This window comes from Maniola jurtina, chromosome 5 (assembly GCF_905333055.1).
Source record: "Maniola jurtina chromosome 5, ilManJurt1.1, whole genome shotgun sequence".
Taxonomy (NCBI): domain Eukaryota; kingdom Metazoa; phylum Arthropoda; class Insecta; order Lepidoptera; family Nymphalidae; genus Maniola; species Maniola jurtina.
In genome coordinates, this window is record NC_060033.1 from 112,114 (window position 1) to 132,039 (window position 19,926).

General features: G+C 42.1%; 1 protein-coding gene across 1 annotated transcript in view; it reads right to left on the minus strand.

Moving 5' to 3' along the window:
* Positions 1-261: 261 nt before the first annotated feature.
* Positions 262-19,926, minus strand: part of LOC123865385 (retina and anterior neural fold homeobox protein 2-like) — a 41,967-nt gene continuing 22,302 nt past the window's right edge. The window contains exons 3-4 of the mRNA XM_045906386.1: positions 2,304-2,463; positions 262-452 (exon numbers count right to left, since the gene is read on the minus strand). Coding sequence (XP_045762342.1) covers positions 262-452; positions 2,304-2,463 — 351 coding nt within the window. The remainder of the gene's footprint in view (positions 453-2,303; positions 2,464-19,926) is intronic.

A 19,926-nucleotide genomic window follows, 5' to 3' on the forward strand; every position in this document is an offset into this window, starting at 1 on the left:
GTGAGCTCGGTTGCTATCATCCGCCTACTGAGTCACTCACTCAGTGTATAACACTGCACGATATCCACTGAGCAGTGAGCTTATATTTTGACATTTACCTATGTTTATATTACCTATATTATGTTTTCTATTTATGGTTTTCTACAAAAAATATTTTAACACTTATCATTGAGTAGCGATATAGAAACGAACAATGTCAAATGGGTTTGTTGTTGAGGATATCTGTACAGCTCGACGCGACGCGTCAGTGCGCAGCTGCGGTTACACCATCTGCAGGCCCTTGCTGATGCTCTCCACGTGCTCCTTGGCCTTGAGGCGCAGCGCGGCGATGGAGGAGGAGCGGTGGTCGGGCGGCGCGGGCGCGGGGTGCGGCGCGGGGTGCGGCGGGTGCGGCGCGGGCGCGGGCGGCGTCAGGTACGACGGGTAGCCCGACGGCGGGTGGCTCAGGAACCCTGCAACGTAGAGGTAGCCAGCTGTCAGCACCGAACTGCTGTATACTTAGCTACACCTTCCTTTCGTCGGCAACATCTACTCAATCCAAAAACTTTAGAATGACACTTTAGGGACAGAGTACAAAGAGTTTTAAATTTCTGTTCCTCTTTAATCTACTAGCTGGTATCTGCAAATTTTATATACGAGGATTTTTTAAATACCGAGGGAACTCTTTGATTTTCTACGATGAAAAGTAGGCTCTGTCGCTCTCCAGGTCTTCAACCACGCAAATTATTCCGTCGATCCTTTGTCCCGTTGCGTAATGGAAGGTTAAAGATTCGACAGGCCGAGCTAGTCGATCATGATGTGATGTGCATGTGTCTGACCTGGCAGCGCGGTGAGGAGCGGCGGCGCCAGCCAGGGGTCGACGGGCAGGCCCAGGCCGCTGAGGCGCGGCACCGGGGACCCGTACTCCGACAGGCCGAGCTAGTCGATCATGATGTGATGTGCATGTGTCTGACCTGGCAGCGCGGTGAGGAGCGGCGGCGCCAGCCAGGGGTCGACGGGCAGGCCCAGGCCGCTGAGGCGCGGCACCGGGGACCCGTACTCCGACAGGCCGAGCTAGTCGATCCTGATGTGATGTGCATGTGTCTGACCTGGCAGCGCGGTGAGGAGCGGCGGCGCCAGCCAGGGGTCGACGGGCAGGCCCAGGCCGCTGAGGCGCGGCACCGGGGACCCGTACTCCGACAGGCCGAGCTAGTCGATCCTGATGTGATGTGCATGTGTCTGACCTGGCAGCGCGGTGAGGAGCGGCGGCGCCAGCCAGGGGTCGACGGGCAGGCCCAGGCTGCTGAGGCGCGGCACCGGGGACCCGTACTCCGACAGGCCGAGCTAGTCGATCCTGATGTGATGTGCATGTGTCTGACCTGGCAGCGCGGTGAGGAGCGGCGGCGCCAGCCAGGGGTCGACGGGCAGGCCCAGGCCGCTGAGGCGCGGCACCGGGGACCCGTACTCCGACAGGCCGAGCTAGTCGATCATGATGTGATGTGCATGTGTCTGACCTGGCAGCGCAGTGAGGAGCGGCGGCGCCAGCCAGGGGTCGACGGGCAGGCCCAGGCCGCTGAGGCGCGGCACCGGGGACCCGTACTCCGACAGGCCGAGCTAGTCGATCCTGATGTGATGTGCATGTGTCTGACCTGGCAGCGCGGTGAGGAGCGGCGGCGCCAGCCAGGGGTCGACGGGCAGGCCCAGGCCGCTGAGGCGCGGCACCGGGGACCCGTACTCCGACAGGCCGAGCTAGTCGATCCTGATGTGATGTGCATGTGTCTGACCTGGCAGCGCGGTGAGGAGCGGCGGCGCCAGCCAGGGGTCGACGGGCAGGCCCAGGCCGCTGAGGCGCGGCACCGGGGACCCGTACTCCGACAGGCCGAGCTAGTCGATCCTGATGTGATGTGCATGTGTCTGACCTGGCAGCGCGGTGAGGAGCAGTGGCGCCAGCCAGGGGTTGACGTGCAGGCCCAGGCCGCTGAGGCGCGGCACCGGGGACCCGTACTCCGACAGGCCGAGCTAGTCGATCCTGATGTGATGTGCATGTGTCTGACCTGGCAGCGCGGTGAGGAGCGGCGGCGCCAGCCAGGGGTCGACGGGCAGGCCCAGGCCGCTGAGGCGCGGCACCGGGGACCCGTACTCCGACAGGCCGAGCTAGTCGATCCTGATGTGATGTGCATGTGTCTGACCTGGCAGCGCGGTGAGGAGCGGCGGCGCCAGCCAGGGGTCGACGGGCAGGCCCAGGCCGCTGAGGCGCGGCACCGGGGACCCGTACTCCGACAGGCCGAGCTAGTCGATCATGATGTGATGTGCATGTGTCTGACCTGGCAGCGCGGTGAGGAGCGGCGGCGCCAGCCAGGGGTCGACGGGCAGGCCCAGGCCGCTGAGGCGCGGCACCGGGGACCCGTACTCCGACAGGCCGAGCCGCGCCGCCTCCATCTTCTCCTGACGACGCCACTTCGCACGCCGGTTTTGGAACCACACCTGAAATTGAAAAATTACACAGTTTTAATTTCATACTGTTTAGTTAGCCCGAGTGCAAATAGTTTATGTAAGTACACTATGTAAGTGCCTACTACCTAGATATTTAAATAAATTGGTGATTGGTAGGTACTCTTGCTTGTAGATAGAGTGCTAATGGCGACCTCCCACCAGAAGGCGCAGAGCTGGAAGCTACCCACTGGGTGGGACATCCAATGAGTCGCAAGGAGCCACTGGAGTCGGGTGGCGCGAGATCACCGCACGTGGAAGTTATTAGAAGAGACGTATGTCCAGCTGTGGACGTGTTTGAAGCAACACCAGCATTATCGTTTGATAATGCTGGTGTTGATGATGATTCTTGCTACAAATAATACGTAGGCCGATAACTCTTTGGGAGCACAGAAGGGGTTCCCGATCATATTTTCAACACTTTCTGTCTTCGGTCTGTCCGTAAGCGAACAAGCATTGTATTCTAGTAGGTAACAATTTGATACGAACGTAACACCCCACTCGTGTTAAGCAAAAGTCCAATTTGAAGTCTCCCGAACCTCATCTTATTTCCCGAAACAATCCGACGGAATATAATACTCGCGTCTTTCCTGTGACGTGTCTGTTTGTCAAATGTAAGCTCCTTTGGGTTATTAAATCGGAAGCTGCGAACACGATGACGACAGGCGACAGGGGGGGGAAGTGGGGGGAACGGGAGGACACGCCATGACACTTCCGCGGGTAACGAGGTGGCTGCCGCGGTCTGCAGCACCGACGCACGCCTTAATTTGTTTTGGCACTGCAAACATTAGGTACTTCTGCTCACTACCACTACTGCAGTTGAGTGAATTGCGTTCAATATCCATTGTCTCTCAACTCTCAAGCCACCCACAATGACTGGTTTCTCCATCTGCATCGTATTCTTCATTACTTGACAGTCGTGAGCTCATTCTATCACATAGTTCATGGAACAATAACGCGATGGGATCCTCTTGCATTTGATCCAAAGAGAATCAATGAGTGCAATGGCAATTCTAAGAACTCTTTCCGAATGATGTTATAAAAGCGTAGGCCTACTTGACGATATTATGGCGCTGTAACTAAGTAGGCTATGACGATCTCTGGCACGTCGATTGTGTAAGGAAATGTATCACTTATTTGCTACAATCGATATCGGTAAAAGTAAATAGAAACAAGAAACTGCCACGGAATGAAGGTTTCCGACAGATAAGGTGTCTTTGCAACACGTAGCTAAGTAGGTATATAATGCTCATAATACAGATATGAGCTGAGCGCACGCTCGCGCTCTCACGATAAAACTTTTGACACGTCTTATTGCATTTTGTGTGTTTGTTGCAAACTCTGTGCGACTCTTCGTGCCTTTGTAGCTGAACGCGAACTTGCAACGATCTATAAACTTTGTATAAACTAGTCAGCAACTATACCTACCTGCAATCAAATGAGACTGAGAGAAAACTAGACTGAAAAACTAAAAGATTAAAATTATTAAAAAATATGTCCATGCTAATCGATACTAATATTATAAATGCGAAAGTGTGTCTGTCTATCTGCTGGCTTTTCACGGCAACAGTTTTGATAATATTTTGTGTAGAGGTAGGTTATGTACCGAAAATTGACATAAGCAACTTTTTATCCAGAAAATGCAAAAAGTTCCCATGGGATTAAAAAAAAATCGAAATCCACGCGGATGAGGCCGCGGGCATCATCTAGTATTATATAAGCAGATAAATTGTTTCCATTCAGCGATTTCAGTCGTTAGTGGTAGAATGGTTCTATTAAGTAGGTACTTCTTACATTCAGATTGTTCCACAGAGCCATTACATTCCTCCTACTGCATCAATGGATACAGCTGTTTTCTGATGACAAATACTGATTATTGAATCAATGATTGTTGATATCAATGATTGTTGAAAAGTGATAAATTCAAAATGTGGCAAATTCAATACTAAGCGAAATCAGTGTATTTTCCTGTGGAGTGTGGAGCCTCGTGTATTGAAAACGTAGAGTTATCGTGAACTGCCTCGTTCGATACTAATTAAAGCATTTAATCACAAAGCCTTCAAAGGGAACTCGCGTCACAAAAGTTAATACAAAAAGTCGACAGGCCATCGCATCGCGGCGGCGCGGGCGAGTCGGCCAACAAAACGAAAAATAATTCCCTCCGAAAACAATAAACACATGAAAGGCCCCGCACAGTCTCGTTTGCGAAATTGAATTTGCGGATATTATGTTAACATTATTGAAACAGCGCAACAACACATGTTAGTAACGCAAAGTCAATTTGTCACTCGATTAACATTAAAGAGCTCGCACAAGCGCGGAATAACTCGATTATATCCAATCCGATATACTCGTAACAAACGGCGGGATTGCGTAGGAGAGGACGCGGCTGTTCGATATTTAAATGAACCGCGGGCGGCCAATCGCGGCGCGCGGCGACTCGCTAATCTGACAGATGTCATATTCGAACGCCATTGTTAGTGTTTCCGTGGTTTTTTGTTCGCGACAGTTGGCGCGGCGTCTCTGTTGTCGTTTGATTCAATCAGATGTACTTACTATGTACTCGCAGCTTACACCTGATGACTCGTGCCAGGACATTGTCCCCCGTTTTATTTTTGTCATTCAACATTACCATCATTATATCTACTCAGTATTATATTAGTTATTGTACTTTGAACTACATTGATCGTCTTATTCCCTACTATAGCTGTTGTATTTTGCTTCCAGGATAAAGTACATTCAGTCCAAAGATCTTCTTTCATACTTATTTTCTATAGGTACTTATTCTTATTTTTAATATTGTGCATGTAGGTATATGTTCTTTTTCTTCTTTTGCTTTTTCTGCTTGTGGTTTTGTCTCCCGTCCATGCTTATCGTCTTTATAATATTTCTGAATATTAATTGTCTTGAACTCTATCTTTCAATCAACCTTTTAAACTTGAGGAGCAGGATAGAATATGTACTTACCTACTGAATTTCATTATATTGTAATAATTTTGTAAAGTGGTGATAGTAACAAAAATACCCGGCTGAGTTTGTCGTGGGCTCTTCTCAGACTTGGGCGCGTTTGGAACCTTCGTAGCTTTAGTTTTTAGTTTACGTAATTAATTATTACTAGGATATCATCATTCAAATCTAACAATACTGACCACCAGAAAGTGTAAGTACAACAGAATCTATTTTGAACGATTTTATTTGATTTTATTACCTTATAAATCATCATTTTAATTTGTGTGTGATTCGAACGCATTGTTTTTGATGGGTCATTAAAAAAGTTAGTAATGATTAGTCTATTAGTAGCATGTTAAACTTTTATTGCGAGTCGGTAAGTTTTCGTGTAAAAGTGTAAGTGGGGAACAAACAAGCGCCAGTCACGCCACCAGCCACCAGCCACCACAGCCCCGCGCCCGCGGCGATCGTGTTCACTTTACGACTTATGAGTCCCTTCTGACTTACGAACAACCAACACTACGGAACACAAACAGCTCATAAAATATAATACCTATGTATACTTGCTTCACTTTATAATAATTTGTTGTGGTGTCTTCTCAACAGGCCGAAGTCTGTCGGAGTGCGCGCCTCGAGGCCGAGCCTCCTGGCGCGGCCGTGTCCTACTGTTTTAGCACTTTCAAAGAGAGCTGAGGCCACTATTACTTTAATTTAATTACAAAAAGTTCAATTTTTTTTCCTAATTTTACAAAAAGTGTCAGATATTCGGGTCCCTTCCCCTAACATTGTTGTTAAGCACTTGTTAAGGATCTCCAAAAGCTTTAAGCGCTACTGTGAAACATCCGAAACAGCCCTAATCTCAAGTGGAATAGGGTACACTTTGGCTCGTCCGTGGGATCGCGTGCGGAGCGCACACTAGTTAGCGGCGCACAAACGGCAGCCGTCGTTACATAGTCGTGAGTGTAATTTCACTTTTATTAATTACCAAAACAGGCTATTTGCGTTTGTTTGTTCAGTTATAATTAGATTTCCGAGCTGCTTCCCCGCGGCTCGCAACCTGCAGCGGCACTTGGCGCTTTCATTGTAATTTGTAACGAGGGTTTTATCGGCGTGTTTTGCGTAAAGTTTAACCTCGACAATTGTAATGAATGTTGATGAATCCTGACTACCTATAAGTAACAAAACATTTCCTTGTCGACAGCTTTGGATAACTGGAAATAGTTTATGCGTTGACACTATCTTGAACTAGCTTCATATTTTCTAATAAGTTAGGTACGTCTGAGCAAGAGATCTTCCAATGCACTGTTTAAAAATGCATTGGAAAACCTCTTCAAAACGTTTGACTGGAAAGGACGAAGGCTTAACATAAATGGCGAGTACATTTCACACGTATGGTTCGATGAATTCATCACTAGTTCGGAATGCCCTTCCTCAAGAAGAACCAGCAGGAAATTTATTGGTTGCTCTTCTCAGAGCTTGCTTCTTTTTATTGTGTAAGGAATAGTCTGTATTTACGCACACACATGTAGGTATCTCTCCCGAGTCCTGTACATAGGTACCTATAGTTGAAAGTAGGTAGGTACTGTAGGGTAAAGTCCTGTCAGGAGATAACATTATTACACCCAACATTACGTTTGTACCTACTACTTTTAGATAGTTTCGCGTGCCCTCGTGATGTCAGACGCTTGCTTTGGCGATACCTGTTCAATGTTAAGCTAATACTTTTGACAGCAAAGCGATCACCCCGCGCGTCGCTCGCATGTCTCTGCGCTGGAATCGAACCCGTCACGCGACGTCGCGCGACTCTACCGAATTCACCCCGAATACATCATTTCACACTACGTTTTGACGCCACATTTGGGCCGTAGATCTTCATAGACCATTCCAAATTAAACTTTATCACATTAACTTAAAGTTGAATTCGCTACGAGTGCACAACTCGTAGGGTAAAGGATAACGCGACATTCATGTGATAGTGCTCGCGTTTTATGGTTTATAGTATTCAAAGTTAGTTTTGTTGTCTGATGAATAAATCAAAGGTGAAATATTATATCGGTCTAAAAATGAATAGGTAGGTACCTACATGCCATTAATATATTTTACTAGGAGTACTTCATAGCCGTAACTTATAAGTCGTAGCTCATAATTAATGGCGTTAATATTCTGAAACTTCCGTTTTTCAATTACTATTTGATATCTTCATAGTATTCATACAACATTTGTTACCACCAGGTTAGATTGCAGTTAAGGGCTAACTTGTATGTGAATTTGAAAAAAAAAACGTGGCACTAGTTCTCTTTTTTTTTTTATTCACTATAGGTAAGCGCTTGACCACAATCACGCCTGATGGAAAGTGATGATGTGGTCTAAGATGGGACGCGTTTACCTAGAAGGTGCCTATTCACTCTTGTTTTAAAGATACCCGGATTGTAATTGGTAGGAAACACAGATCGGGGAAGAGTATTCCAAACCTTAGCCATGCGTATGAGGAATGAAGACGCAAAACATTTCGTGCGTGTAGACGGAATGTCAACGACATAAGGATGGAAACTCGCCCGACGTCTTGCGGTTCGGTGGTAAAATGGTTTCTCTTGAAATAATTAAAGGTTTTGATTTTGTTGTGTAACAATTGGCCTGCCCCGCTTGGCGCTAAGTTAAAAGTCGTGGCCTCGGCTTTCATCCGGTAGGGTGCGCGGTGCGCGGGTGTCGGCAACGGGCAATCAAAAGTTTCACAGTTGCCGGATATTTACGGCGGCAGGCGAACTTGTCTGCACAATAAATAACAGCTCGTACTAATGCCATTGTATCAATTATGTTTCGAGAAATCGTGTTCGAGTTATTGTTTCACTTGTATTTACAAGGGGGTTTGAACGTAGAGTCAAATTGTTTCCGTCACAATCGATGGTTTTATCTGATTAAACTCCTGATGCACAGCCACGATTAACTTTATTTTCTGAATTAACCAAAAGTGCCTGATGAACGAATCAAACACCTCCGAGTCCCGAGGCGCGGGTGGCGCGGGTGGCACGGGGGCATATTGACACCACCAACTTTGAATAGCTACCGAAAATCTGTGGCACATTAGACAGCAGTTATCGGCCACAGAGCAGGTACATCGGTATATACAGGGTGTAAGCAGAACGCTAGCAAAAACGAAGACAGGCGATAGTACCGATGATTACTGATAAGATACCTACCATAAAACACTACGAAACACAAAAAAAATCTGTATTTTTTAAAAGTTCACAATATATTGCAAATAAAACATCTGACTGGCGCTAGGGGTAAACGTACGTTCCGCAAATAGTCACTTGAAGTCAATGTCGCGTCGTAAGTGGGGCATTGACCCGAGTTTTACATGCTATACAATGCGGGTTTGAAAAATACTAATCACTAAAACTACAAGATAAGGCAAATGGTGATTGGCATTGATGGCTAAGTTCTTGCTAGCGTTCTGGTTACACCACAGAATTAGGAGCGATATAAGGCACTGTTATTAGGATTTCTGTGGGTTGCACCCTGTACTGTAGGTATGTACCATCTACAGAGGTAAGAACGACGAAGCCCTCTAGACAGAGCAATCGTATACCTAATAAGAGCGGTACAAAGTATACTTAGTTTTGTTGTTTTTTTGTTGACCCAAACTGACCTACATAGGTAGGATCCTGTGTTACAGGTGCGTTATGGCAGTCATTTACCACGAGATCAAAGACTTAGGACTACTGTCTCTCGTTATATTGTACCTACTTTGCGACTGTTCTTTCTGTACTTAGTATGTAAGAGTGATGCCGTGAGTAGTGCGGTAGTGGGACGATATAGTGCCCTATGATGAAGGCAATCGTTATCTACGACAACGGACTACTGTGTTTCTTTGTATAGGTACTGTGTATGAGTGGTGCGCGAGTGTGGCAGCGTGACGTCACACGCGCCGCTGGACGCGACGCGCCGCACCGCAAAGAAAAAGAACGACACACGACCTGCTGTTGACAAATGGTTATTCCCTTGCTTTTTGCTTTTATTCCGCCTCCATACTAGTGGTTTGCAAAAAACAAATTGAAATTTCTATGGGCATACCGATCTGCTGAAATGCGTTTCTGCGAGCAAGTTTGTTGTGGGCTTCTTCTCAGACCAGGGTGCGTTTGGAACCCTCGTAGCTTTAATTTTAAGTTCACGTTATTAATTTATGACCGTTAAGTACATGGTATATCATCATCCAAAACAATTGACTATCAAAAAGTGTATTATACAATGGTACCAATTTTGAATAAAGCGTTGAGTTTTGAGTTTTGAGTCGCAAAAGATAGGCAAGTACCTACCTACATACCTATTGTCTCGGCTAAAGAAGTTTTTGAATTATTAGTAGGAACTAATTACGGTCAGAGTAGAATAGCAACCGTAACGCACCTTTTTTTTTTATCGCTGGGAAATGCTTCTACGCATCCCTCCCGGAAGCAGAACAGATAACCGTAACGCACCTACTTATCTACTTCAACCGCTTGTCATGCAACTGAACCTTAGATAGGTAGATAAGCACCAAATCAATTCTGTTTAAGTCTGTGTAATGTCTACTTCACACGTTATCGTCAAGTTAAACGGGAAATTGAGGCAATCCAATAACAAAAACTTAAAAACAAACCTCTCCGCTCCGCAGCCGCCTCCATCGATCCCTCGATACCTCTTTATTTACCTAACAATCCCTCCCCGCCGCGCCCCGCACCCCCGCACCGCGCCCGCTACAACACAAACACTGACTTCTTTCAAGAAACAAAAAGAGACGCAACCACTCAAACTCACACGAGCGAGAGAGATAGGACCACATCGCCATCTTAGATGCAGCCTGTGGACCAAAAGTTAGCCAATAACTTGCTTTGTTTGACAACAAAAGAACCTATCTGCTGATCTGTGTGTGTTGCAAATTGAACTTTATTGTTCTAGAGTGAACATTTGATTTCGCTCGATGGAGCGCGAGGAGAAATTAATAATAGCGTTTGTAACGTCTTAAGGGGAGGGTGAGAGCTGTCTTTGTTGGGGCAAGTGAGGCGCCTGCATGTGACTCGGAGTAAGTGGGCCTATTCATTTGGGAAATTGTTTTTTGTTTACTGTTACAGTTATTGCTATAATTTTTTTCAAGTTAATAACATCTAAACAAGAATTACTAGTGTACCTATTACCTACCTGCGAGTACCTACTTACTAATTTGTTGTTTTACTAGTGAAGAGTACCTAGTGTAGGTAGATATTATGATACTTTTTACTATGGATAATCAAAGAGTTCCCGAGAGATAATTAGTAATTACCAATTTAAAAAAGTTAAACCCCCGAAGACAAAATTGAAACTCGTATCTACTTAGGTACCTAAGTACTTAGTAGATTACAAAATTGCAGCGGTCCACGTCTAGTTAAATAAAATAAACTTTTTCAAACATGATTTTCAAAATTTCAATTCATTCTAAAACATTGTTATCAAAAACGAACTTTAGGTAAGTATGCCTATCTTACTTAGTTAAAGTAATTTCGCATTTTCATTTTGAAATCTTTAAAATGTCATAGGTAACTTCCGCGAGGTAGAAAGTAGCTATCTAGGGTAGTCTTTATCTGTCTCCGGGATGCAAGTTATATCTTTACCTTTTGTCAACGTTTAAAGATAACAGACTTATAGACAGACAGACACACTTGTGTACAATGTTATCTATTTTGAATAAATAAATATTGACTTCATTTATAATACCTATCAGGGGATAGCGTCAGAAAATATTAAACCTACCTATGTACATGAGGTTGGGCTGCGAGGCGAGCCGGGTGGCGCGACTAGCACGCAGCCTCGCGGGCAACTAGCGAGCCCAAAAACATCAATCACTCAAACTGAATAATCCACAACTAAATTAACTCTCCACAAACAACCGACGACCCCTTAACAAAACACCCGTCAAACAATAATTGACTGTAACACGAAGCAACAAGATTCACTTTGCATCCACTATTGATTCTCCCTCTAACTATCGCAGAGTTAATTTTAACTGTATTCACTTGATTTAAAGTTGAAAATACAGCACAGTTATCTTACTTCACGATTTGATCCCAACTTTATTGAACTTAATTAATGATAACGTGGTAAAGAGAAATTACTTTTATGGAATCGTTCGGTAGGTATACCTACTGAAATGAAAAAGTTAAAAGCGAAACCAAGTGAAACTAAGAATTACCTAATCTATGAACTAACTCAAGACTCTGAATTAATTCATTAGGTATAAAGTTAAATATTGTAAGCATACCTATTATCTACTCTACCTACAGGCACCCACAGTCCACACTCTTAGCTAATTACTGGATTTTTCCAAAATTTTTCTTTGGAAATATCAAAAAATTTCGCGCTTTATTTGTGTTTTGATTTCGTTATAGTTCTAAGGTAAAACATAAGTATTTGTCCGTTTCGGTTTCAAACCCATTTTTTTTGCACTAAAATAAAAAAAATTGCGCTTGACAAACCAAAATAACCTAAAACAAATTCCCTGTACCCACCTACCTAACATAATTATGGAAAATTTATAGTAGAAAGATACAAATAAATAAAGTAAGTATTTAATTAAAAATAAGAAGTAAGTAAGTAGTTTATCGCCGTTCATTAGACTTTGCCTTATTTCTTATAAGAACTTGGCTGAATAATTAATTAAGTATTTAAAGGTCTAACCTATTAGCACCTATTAGTACTTACAAAACTTTATTAACTATAATAAAATTACATGGGCACCTAAATCCTGATAATCCCGTGGTAAATAGGTAACGCAATGAGACTTGCGCGAGGGCGCGAGGGCGGAGGGGGAGAGGGGGAGGGGTGGCGAATGTTTGCACGCGTTCACGGACCTTGTACAAAGATATTATTGCAGTTTAATTGCAGCAGGGGACCCCCGCCACTTCACTTAGCATACGAACATCGGCGAGCTTACTGATCGACGATAATTTGATAGGAAATAGAAATTTATGATAGGAAGTGGTCCAGCTGCCTATAACACCACGACAACAGTGTGTTCTGAGTACCATACAGATTTGCCTTTTTAGCGGAATATATGTATAGCAAATTAAGCTTTTGATTCTTTGTACACCACGACAATGTCCGAGACCGACAATGTCTATTAAATTGCAAACATAGATAGTACTAGTTTTTCAAACGTTCCCACAAAATGTCATTGAGTTTGATCAATCAATGTTTAAATCAGAGCCAAACTATTTTAGTTTGGAGAGCACTATCAATAAACTCCTCTTAAATTGTAATAAAAACTGTGACAAAATGTCCCATTGTTACATGGTAGTAGGTATTTGTGACGCCCTACGCACCCCCTGCTAGGGGTACGTGTTTATGGATGTTGTTTTTGTGGAAAACCATACAATTTTCATACTATATGAACCTGATACAAATAAATAATGAAATTATGTGGTTTACAACCTGTCAATGTCAGAAGTTTAGTGTGGGTGAGATTCACCATATCAAACAATTACCTACAATACAATGTTGCAACCCAATGCTAACTTTTTCCGCAATAGTCATTAAGTAGGTATTTTTGTAATGAAATGTTTTCGCCTGGCGCGAGCGCTAACAATCAATAAAAGTAACATATTTAACTTGATTAACGTCCAAGTTCAACAAACAATTAAAAGATATTTAAAAGCAATCATGACAAACGCCGAGCAAATCGCGTCGCTTAAGTATATACGTATTTCTTTAAGACGGTTTCTGCGATTTGTTTATTTTATAAGCATACTAAGGAAAGTGGTGATAACACCTAAAAAAAGAATACCCGACTGAGTTTCTTGTGGGCTCTTCTCAGACTTGGGCGCGTTTAGAACCCTCGTTGCTTTAGTTATAAGTTACCTAACGTACCTACCTAATTAATTAGGTATCACCAGTATACATCCTTATTTGACAATCAGAAAGTGTACAATAATACCAGCCCAATTTGAATAAATGCCTTTGACGTTGCATTGAAAACTTCTAAGTAGGCAGGTAGGCAGGTTAGGTAGCTATATGAGTTAACTCTGCCTATACTACAAACTATGACAGACAAATAAACAACAACTACAAAGGTCTCTATTAGTTTAACGAACAGGTCGAGTTCGTCAGTTAAATCTTAATACAAAGTTAATCTGCTGGGTATTATTCAAACAAAGTCAAACAGCGAGCCTTGGAAGTGCAACTAATGAATCGTTGTGCAAACACACGCAACGTGCAAGAGTCGCCCGCGCCGCGCCACGCACGCGCCGCCCACGCTCCGGGCACGTGCCGGCCTCTAATTGGCCCGCAACCGCCAATCTACGCAACTGTATCGAGTTACATCAAAATGAGCTCGCCGTTTAACTAATAGTTAGGAATGACGGAAAAATAATATTTAATCAGTCTGGTCGCGACGTACTGATTACAGTAAACGTATCTGATTCATAAAAAGTATAATGGAAAGAATTGTCAGAAGTGGGATTGGAACCCACGAAACTCAGAGAGGAAACTCAGCAGACCGACACACGTAGGCAAGGAAACCCCGAGACTTGCGCCTTAGACCACTCGGCCATCTCGACACTATAAACTTTTCCTTTAGGTACCTACCTACCTAACCTGTCCGTAAATGTCAGTCTGTCTGTCTGTTTAAGTGTCATAGGTCTCTAGCTCGTACACTCAATGATTCGAATGAACATTTTTGGGGTTTTCTTTCATGGTTTATTGCAAGGGTCGAGCTTGGAAAAAAAATGTTTTATACATCCAAAATACTTCATGTACGGAACCCTAAAAGAGCGAGGTGCGACTCGCACTTGACCGGTTTTTATGTATCAAAATTAATCACACTAATATTATAAAGGAGAAAGTTTGTGTGTGTGTGTGTGTGTGTGTGTGTGTGTGTGTGTGTGTGTGTGTGTGTGTGTGTGTGTGTATGTTTGTTACTTCTTCACGCTAAAACTACTGGACGGATTGGGCTGAAATTTAGAATGAAGATAGATTATACCCTGGATTAGCACATAGGCTACTTTTTATACCGGAAAATCAAAGAGTTCCCACGGGAATTTTAAAAAACCTACATCCACGCGAACGAAGTCGCGGGTATCAGCTAGTGTTTAATACCATCAATAATTTGCATCTTGGAGCATCCAAAACAAAAACGTAAGATACTTGACGTTTTTCCATCCATCTCCAAACCTCGCCGAAGTAATTAGGTGCTAGGTACTCGGCCCGGCGTTGCTAATTGCAGTAATGAGTTAATTATCACGCAGCCTTCGTTGCTTGCTTTACTGTGTGAGCGACAATTATTGTTTGTTTGGCGGTGGTCAGAGGCGTGTACAGCAGGTAGGTCTGTTTTAGGGATATGAGGAAATGTAATACTCAAGTAATTGATTTTTAAACCTAACTAAAGGCCGTCATATTGATTGAGACGTCCGCCTCCGAGAAGTCAGCGGTTCGATCCCGGGTCCTCTAACTGTCCAGAGTTAGGGTATGTGCGTTTTAAACAAATAATATCGCTTGCTTTAACGGTGTAGGAAAACATCATGAGGAAACCTGCATGCTGGACTAAAATAAAAATCTCAAATCAAATTCCTTTATTGCGAGTATGGCGAATATGAGTAAACAATGCAGATGTTACAAAAACAAACAGTATAGCCAAATTCTGCCTATTAGCATGCAACTCATCCTCATTTTGATATTGAGGTGTGGTAACCAATTATAACCATGTTACATTTGATATAGCTAGGTATCTAATAAGGGAGAAATTACCAAACAGCAAGCGTAGGTAAGTACTTACATTAGCATTTACAAACAAACAAACACTTTCCATTATTCTCATAGTTAAGTAACAATTAGCTTAGCCTGTTCCACTAACTGACTGTAACTGATATCGTAAGATTACAAGGACGGGTGTGTTCAAATTGGCATTGTGCTCGCGTTTCTGTAGGAATGATATCAGTCAGTAGATCTGATACGGAGAGGCAGCATAAAGACGCCGCCCGCCGCCCGGTGGCTTCCGAAATGAGCACTATAATACAACGCACAATAACACCAGACATTTGATACCCCATCCCGAGAAACCCTCCGTGTCTGAAAGTATAAGAAGTAAGAACCATTTCGAAATAACAGATCTTCCAGGCAAAAATTTAAAGTCCGAAATACAACTGCAAAAATATTTATAGACTATTTTAATAGTTGATTTGTTAACTCATTTTGGTTCTTCATGATATAAAGTTTGTCTCACTTCATTCACAGTTTAAGGTGCCCACGCACTCGAACTGAACTGCAACTGAACTGCGCGTCGCGGAAGCGCGCTGCACGATATTCTCTCCGACGCGACGCGCGTACCTCCTTCCTCCTTCATGCGTGACTATCGCCTAACTTAAATATTAGGTATGTGTACAATCAAAAAAAAAAAACAATTACTTTGTAATGATTCTCGAAAGTCAGATTTTGACGAGTTCTGGACGAAGATATCTAGGCAGCTTTTCTCTGCAAAAAAAAATATCTAGGTATATCCCGCGGGAAATAAACAAAGAATTTCAAAATAAAAAACGTGACAGCAAAATTGCTGACAACTAACAACAACTATGAGCTAACTCCACAATCGTTAAACATCTTTATGATAAACAAAAATAATTTATTACTGCGTTTAGTAAAATCGGTTATAAGTTCTATATCTACATCGCTAAGTTTATTTAATCTGAAATAATGGTAATTGTTATTCGGTCGTAATACTTATGAAGCACCGACACTCAACACCGAATTGAATAGTTCGTTGAATGGAGCAGAAGAGCGTTGAATTGAATAGAATAGTTTTCAAATTGGACGGATAATCCGTCTGTGAGCCGCGCGGGCCCTTTGTTGGAATAACAACATGGCGCTAATTCAGAGTCCTTACATTTATGTTTTCAAGTGTTTTATTTCGTCTTTGCTTTTAGTTAAACTTGCAACAATAATTGACAGGTAAATCACTTCGACACAGCACAGAAAACATCCTGAGAAATAGACATGCCTGACCTGAGAGATCTCTATAAGTAATATTCTGGCCTGCGGTGTGAGAATTCTGTCAATCCACCTTTAGCCAGCGCGGTGAACTTCGACCTAAGCTCTCCTCATTCTGAGAGGACGCCCATGACACTAGTACCTACCGCGCTAGAATGCGTTGAGATGATGAACCAAAAATGCGATTAAAGAAAAATTAAATTACAAAGCATACACATATCAAAACAAGTGTAAATTAAAAATTTATAACACCCCCGACGATCCAAAGTATTTGAGTTTTCCAAAACATCATTTTCAAATAAATAATTATGTATTTAGGCAACGTCCATCTTGACAGCTTGACATTTGTCTATTGACATAATATTATGAACCTAACGGTTACCTAACCTTCTTTTCTACAAGAGAACTAGAAAAGAGCTGATAACTCTTAAACGGCTCAACCAATTTTTTTAAGAACACTCTCGATCAAGCCACCTTTCAAACAAAAAAACTAAATTAAAATCGGTTCATTCGTTTAGGCGCTACGATGCCACAGACAGATACACAGATACACAGATACACAGACACACAGACACACAGATACACAGATACACACGTCAAACTTATAACACCCCTCTTTTTGGGTCGGGGGTTAAATATTCTCTAAAGATAGCTTGCACTTTCTGGGTACTTAACGGATAACGGAATACACTGTAAGAACACCTGCATACTTCGGAGCTTCCAGAATATTGTGTTCCGCCAACACCAACTAAAGCTTGCTTCGTAAAAATTAGCTCGAGTTCACACGCCGACACACTTTGCTAAATTCCCATAACTACCCAAAAATAAAACTCACAGAACGGAAATATCAAGTTTAGAGTTCCGCCGGCGACTTGCGAAATCCACACCGACATGATACGTACGGAACCTACAATTAAGCCTTCTAAAGGTAATTCAGAGCTTTTATTACCGCTGCCAAAATATCCAGACCCCCAACGGCAGAACAAATCTTTTCAAAAACTTACTCTCTTGCGTGTCAAAAATAAATGGGTTCTTCTATAGGTAGTAATTGAATTACCCTTATATTTAGCCGTTTCCTGTTTTTTAAAGGGTTTTTTACACAGGAAGGAGCCGTCAATTTTTAATCAAATTACTCCTTCACAATGCAGGTTATGATTTGGTCTATTATCTTGTTTTCTATTGATTAATGAAATAATGCCGTCTCTACCGTTGTGAACTTTGTATAGGTATTAATCAGGTTATTATTTAGGTTAATGGATATTATTGGTATTATTAGCTTTATTAGATTTTAAAAATAGGTCAATTTTTTTATTTCTTTTCATCTATTATTTAAAAAAGGACTTTAAACGATATAATGGTGGGTAGGTACCTACTAATTCTGAGCGCAAATTTTAGAGAATTCGCGCCTTTTTCTTACCAATGTATTAAGAACAGGATAGACCAAAGTAACTTAATTTAGAACAGTTAAACCTCGTGATTTTAGTCGCAGAGCATATCGCTTGTAGAGTGCTCGAGTGCGACAAGAGCCTTTTTTCCGTCCTCTTCATTTTCCATCTACTAGGTAATACTTAGACGATTCCAATCTTGTAAACCAGAGTTTGTTTGTAAATCCTTTGTTAAAACACACACACAAAAGCATAATGGGTAATAGATAATAGTATATCGTATCTGTTAATAGACGTGGCCACATAAGTTACTTTGGTACATATAAAATATTATACCATACCTATCCTTTTAAGTTTTAGTTTCGTGTGCTTTTTTGCAGTTAAATATCCGCTCTGTTTTTTGCTAAGCTCTTAAATTTAATTAAAATATTAACAAGGCTAATTGATCTTATGTCATGTTTTAATTTGATTTTATCTCCGGTTGTTAATTAGCTAAGTAGGTATTGTAATTTTTTCAAGGCCATTTCAGGCAGAGAGCCATAAAAATACAAATAATTCCAAAACTAAACTGAAGATTATATTCACCTTTAGACTGGGATAGGTATACTTTTATCATCTTAAAGACTCCTATCTTATATTATCTAGTTTCACGAAAAAACTTTCCAAGCGGACGAAATGCTGAAGCTTAGAATAAAAACCCAGTGCAGGAGACAACGGCTGGTCAGGGCATACTTACTTTATATCTTAAAATCGTATATATAGTAGATTCAGCGAAACAACTGTAAGACATACTACATAAGTATATGTTAACAATATATAAAGGCTCTCTTTTCCTATGAGTACAAATCTAAAACATAAATAGTCAAGGATAGTATAACTCACTCTCTTCTCGGCGCGGTCGGTAAAATGCGAGTAATGAGTTAACATAGCGTACTGTGGTAGTAGGTACTCGATCGGCGCGCGTCGTGTTAGCAATTAATTACTATTATAACTTAATCCCGACCAGGGACAAGGATAACTCGCTCTGGATGAGACTGCAGCGTTACCGGGATAGGTAAATATCCACACTTAATACCTACCTATTATACTTAAATGCTAAAGTGTGTCTCTCTGTCTGATAGCTTTTCACGGTCCAACAGTTTAACCTACATAGTTAGCTTATATCTCGGGGACGTAGGTACATAGGCTTCTTTTTATCCCGGAAAATCAAAAAGTTCCCACGGAATTCTTAAAGACTTATCCGTTTAACCAAATCTTATGAATTTTTTTTCCGGAGTAAGTAGTTTGCGTCCCGGAAATTTAAATACTTAATCAATTCTTTATCACGGAAAAGCAAAGAGTTCCCACGGGATTTTTAAAAACCTAAATCCACGCGGATGAAATCGTGGGCATCATCTAGTTAGCATCAGTGCCCTGACTCGCCGCGCAAGCTTACGTAATCCGAAAGGATATGTAGGTATCTCAATCATTCATTACAAATATTTAAATCATAAGAGCTTTCTGAGCTATGCTTATCAGCTATCTTATGGATATCGGAAAATTTAATAAGCATAATTTGCTTAGGTACCCGATTTTGACCAAATTTAATATTAGGTACTTATTATATTCTGGAAAAGGACGTAGGCTACGTTTAACCTGATATGTCATTCTCCAAGCCGTCAACTCGTGCCTAAAGACGCAAAAAATCACGCCAATCCGTTGTCCCGTTGCGACGTGATTGAAGGACAAACCAATAAACAGACACACTCTCACGTCTATAATATTAGTAGTGTGATGATACCCACTAGTGGTAGATCTAGTACCACACAGTATGTGGGTGTTGGGGCGCGCAGCATAATTCAGTTAGCAGCGTCGCCTCACTACAGACTGTGTTCGCCCAACTTCATTATACATACCTCCTTAACTAACACTTAGCTATATTATAGCACATTATGTACTCTTCTGTGATCTAAACAGCAAACATTCAAGATATGTTATTCTAAGCAAATTCAGCCACTTGTAGAGATCATTCCTAATCCGTATTAAGTGATATTATTAAAAAATCTCATGTAATAAATACTGGCTTACATATTCTATTGATTTTTTTAACTTAAAACAATGAAACCAAAATAAATAAAGTCTGAACGCAAAAGAAATT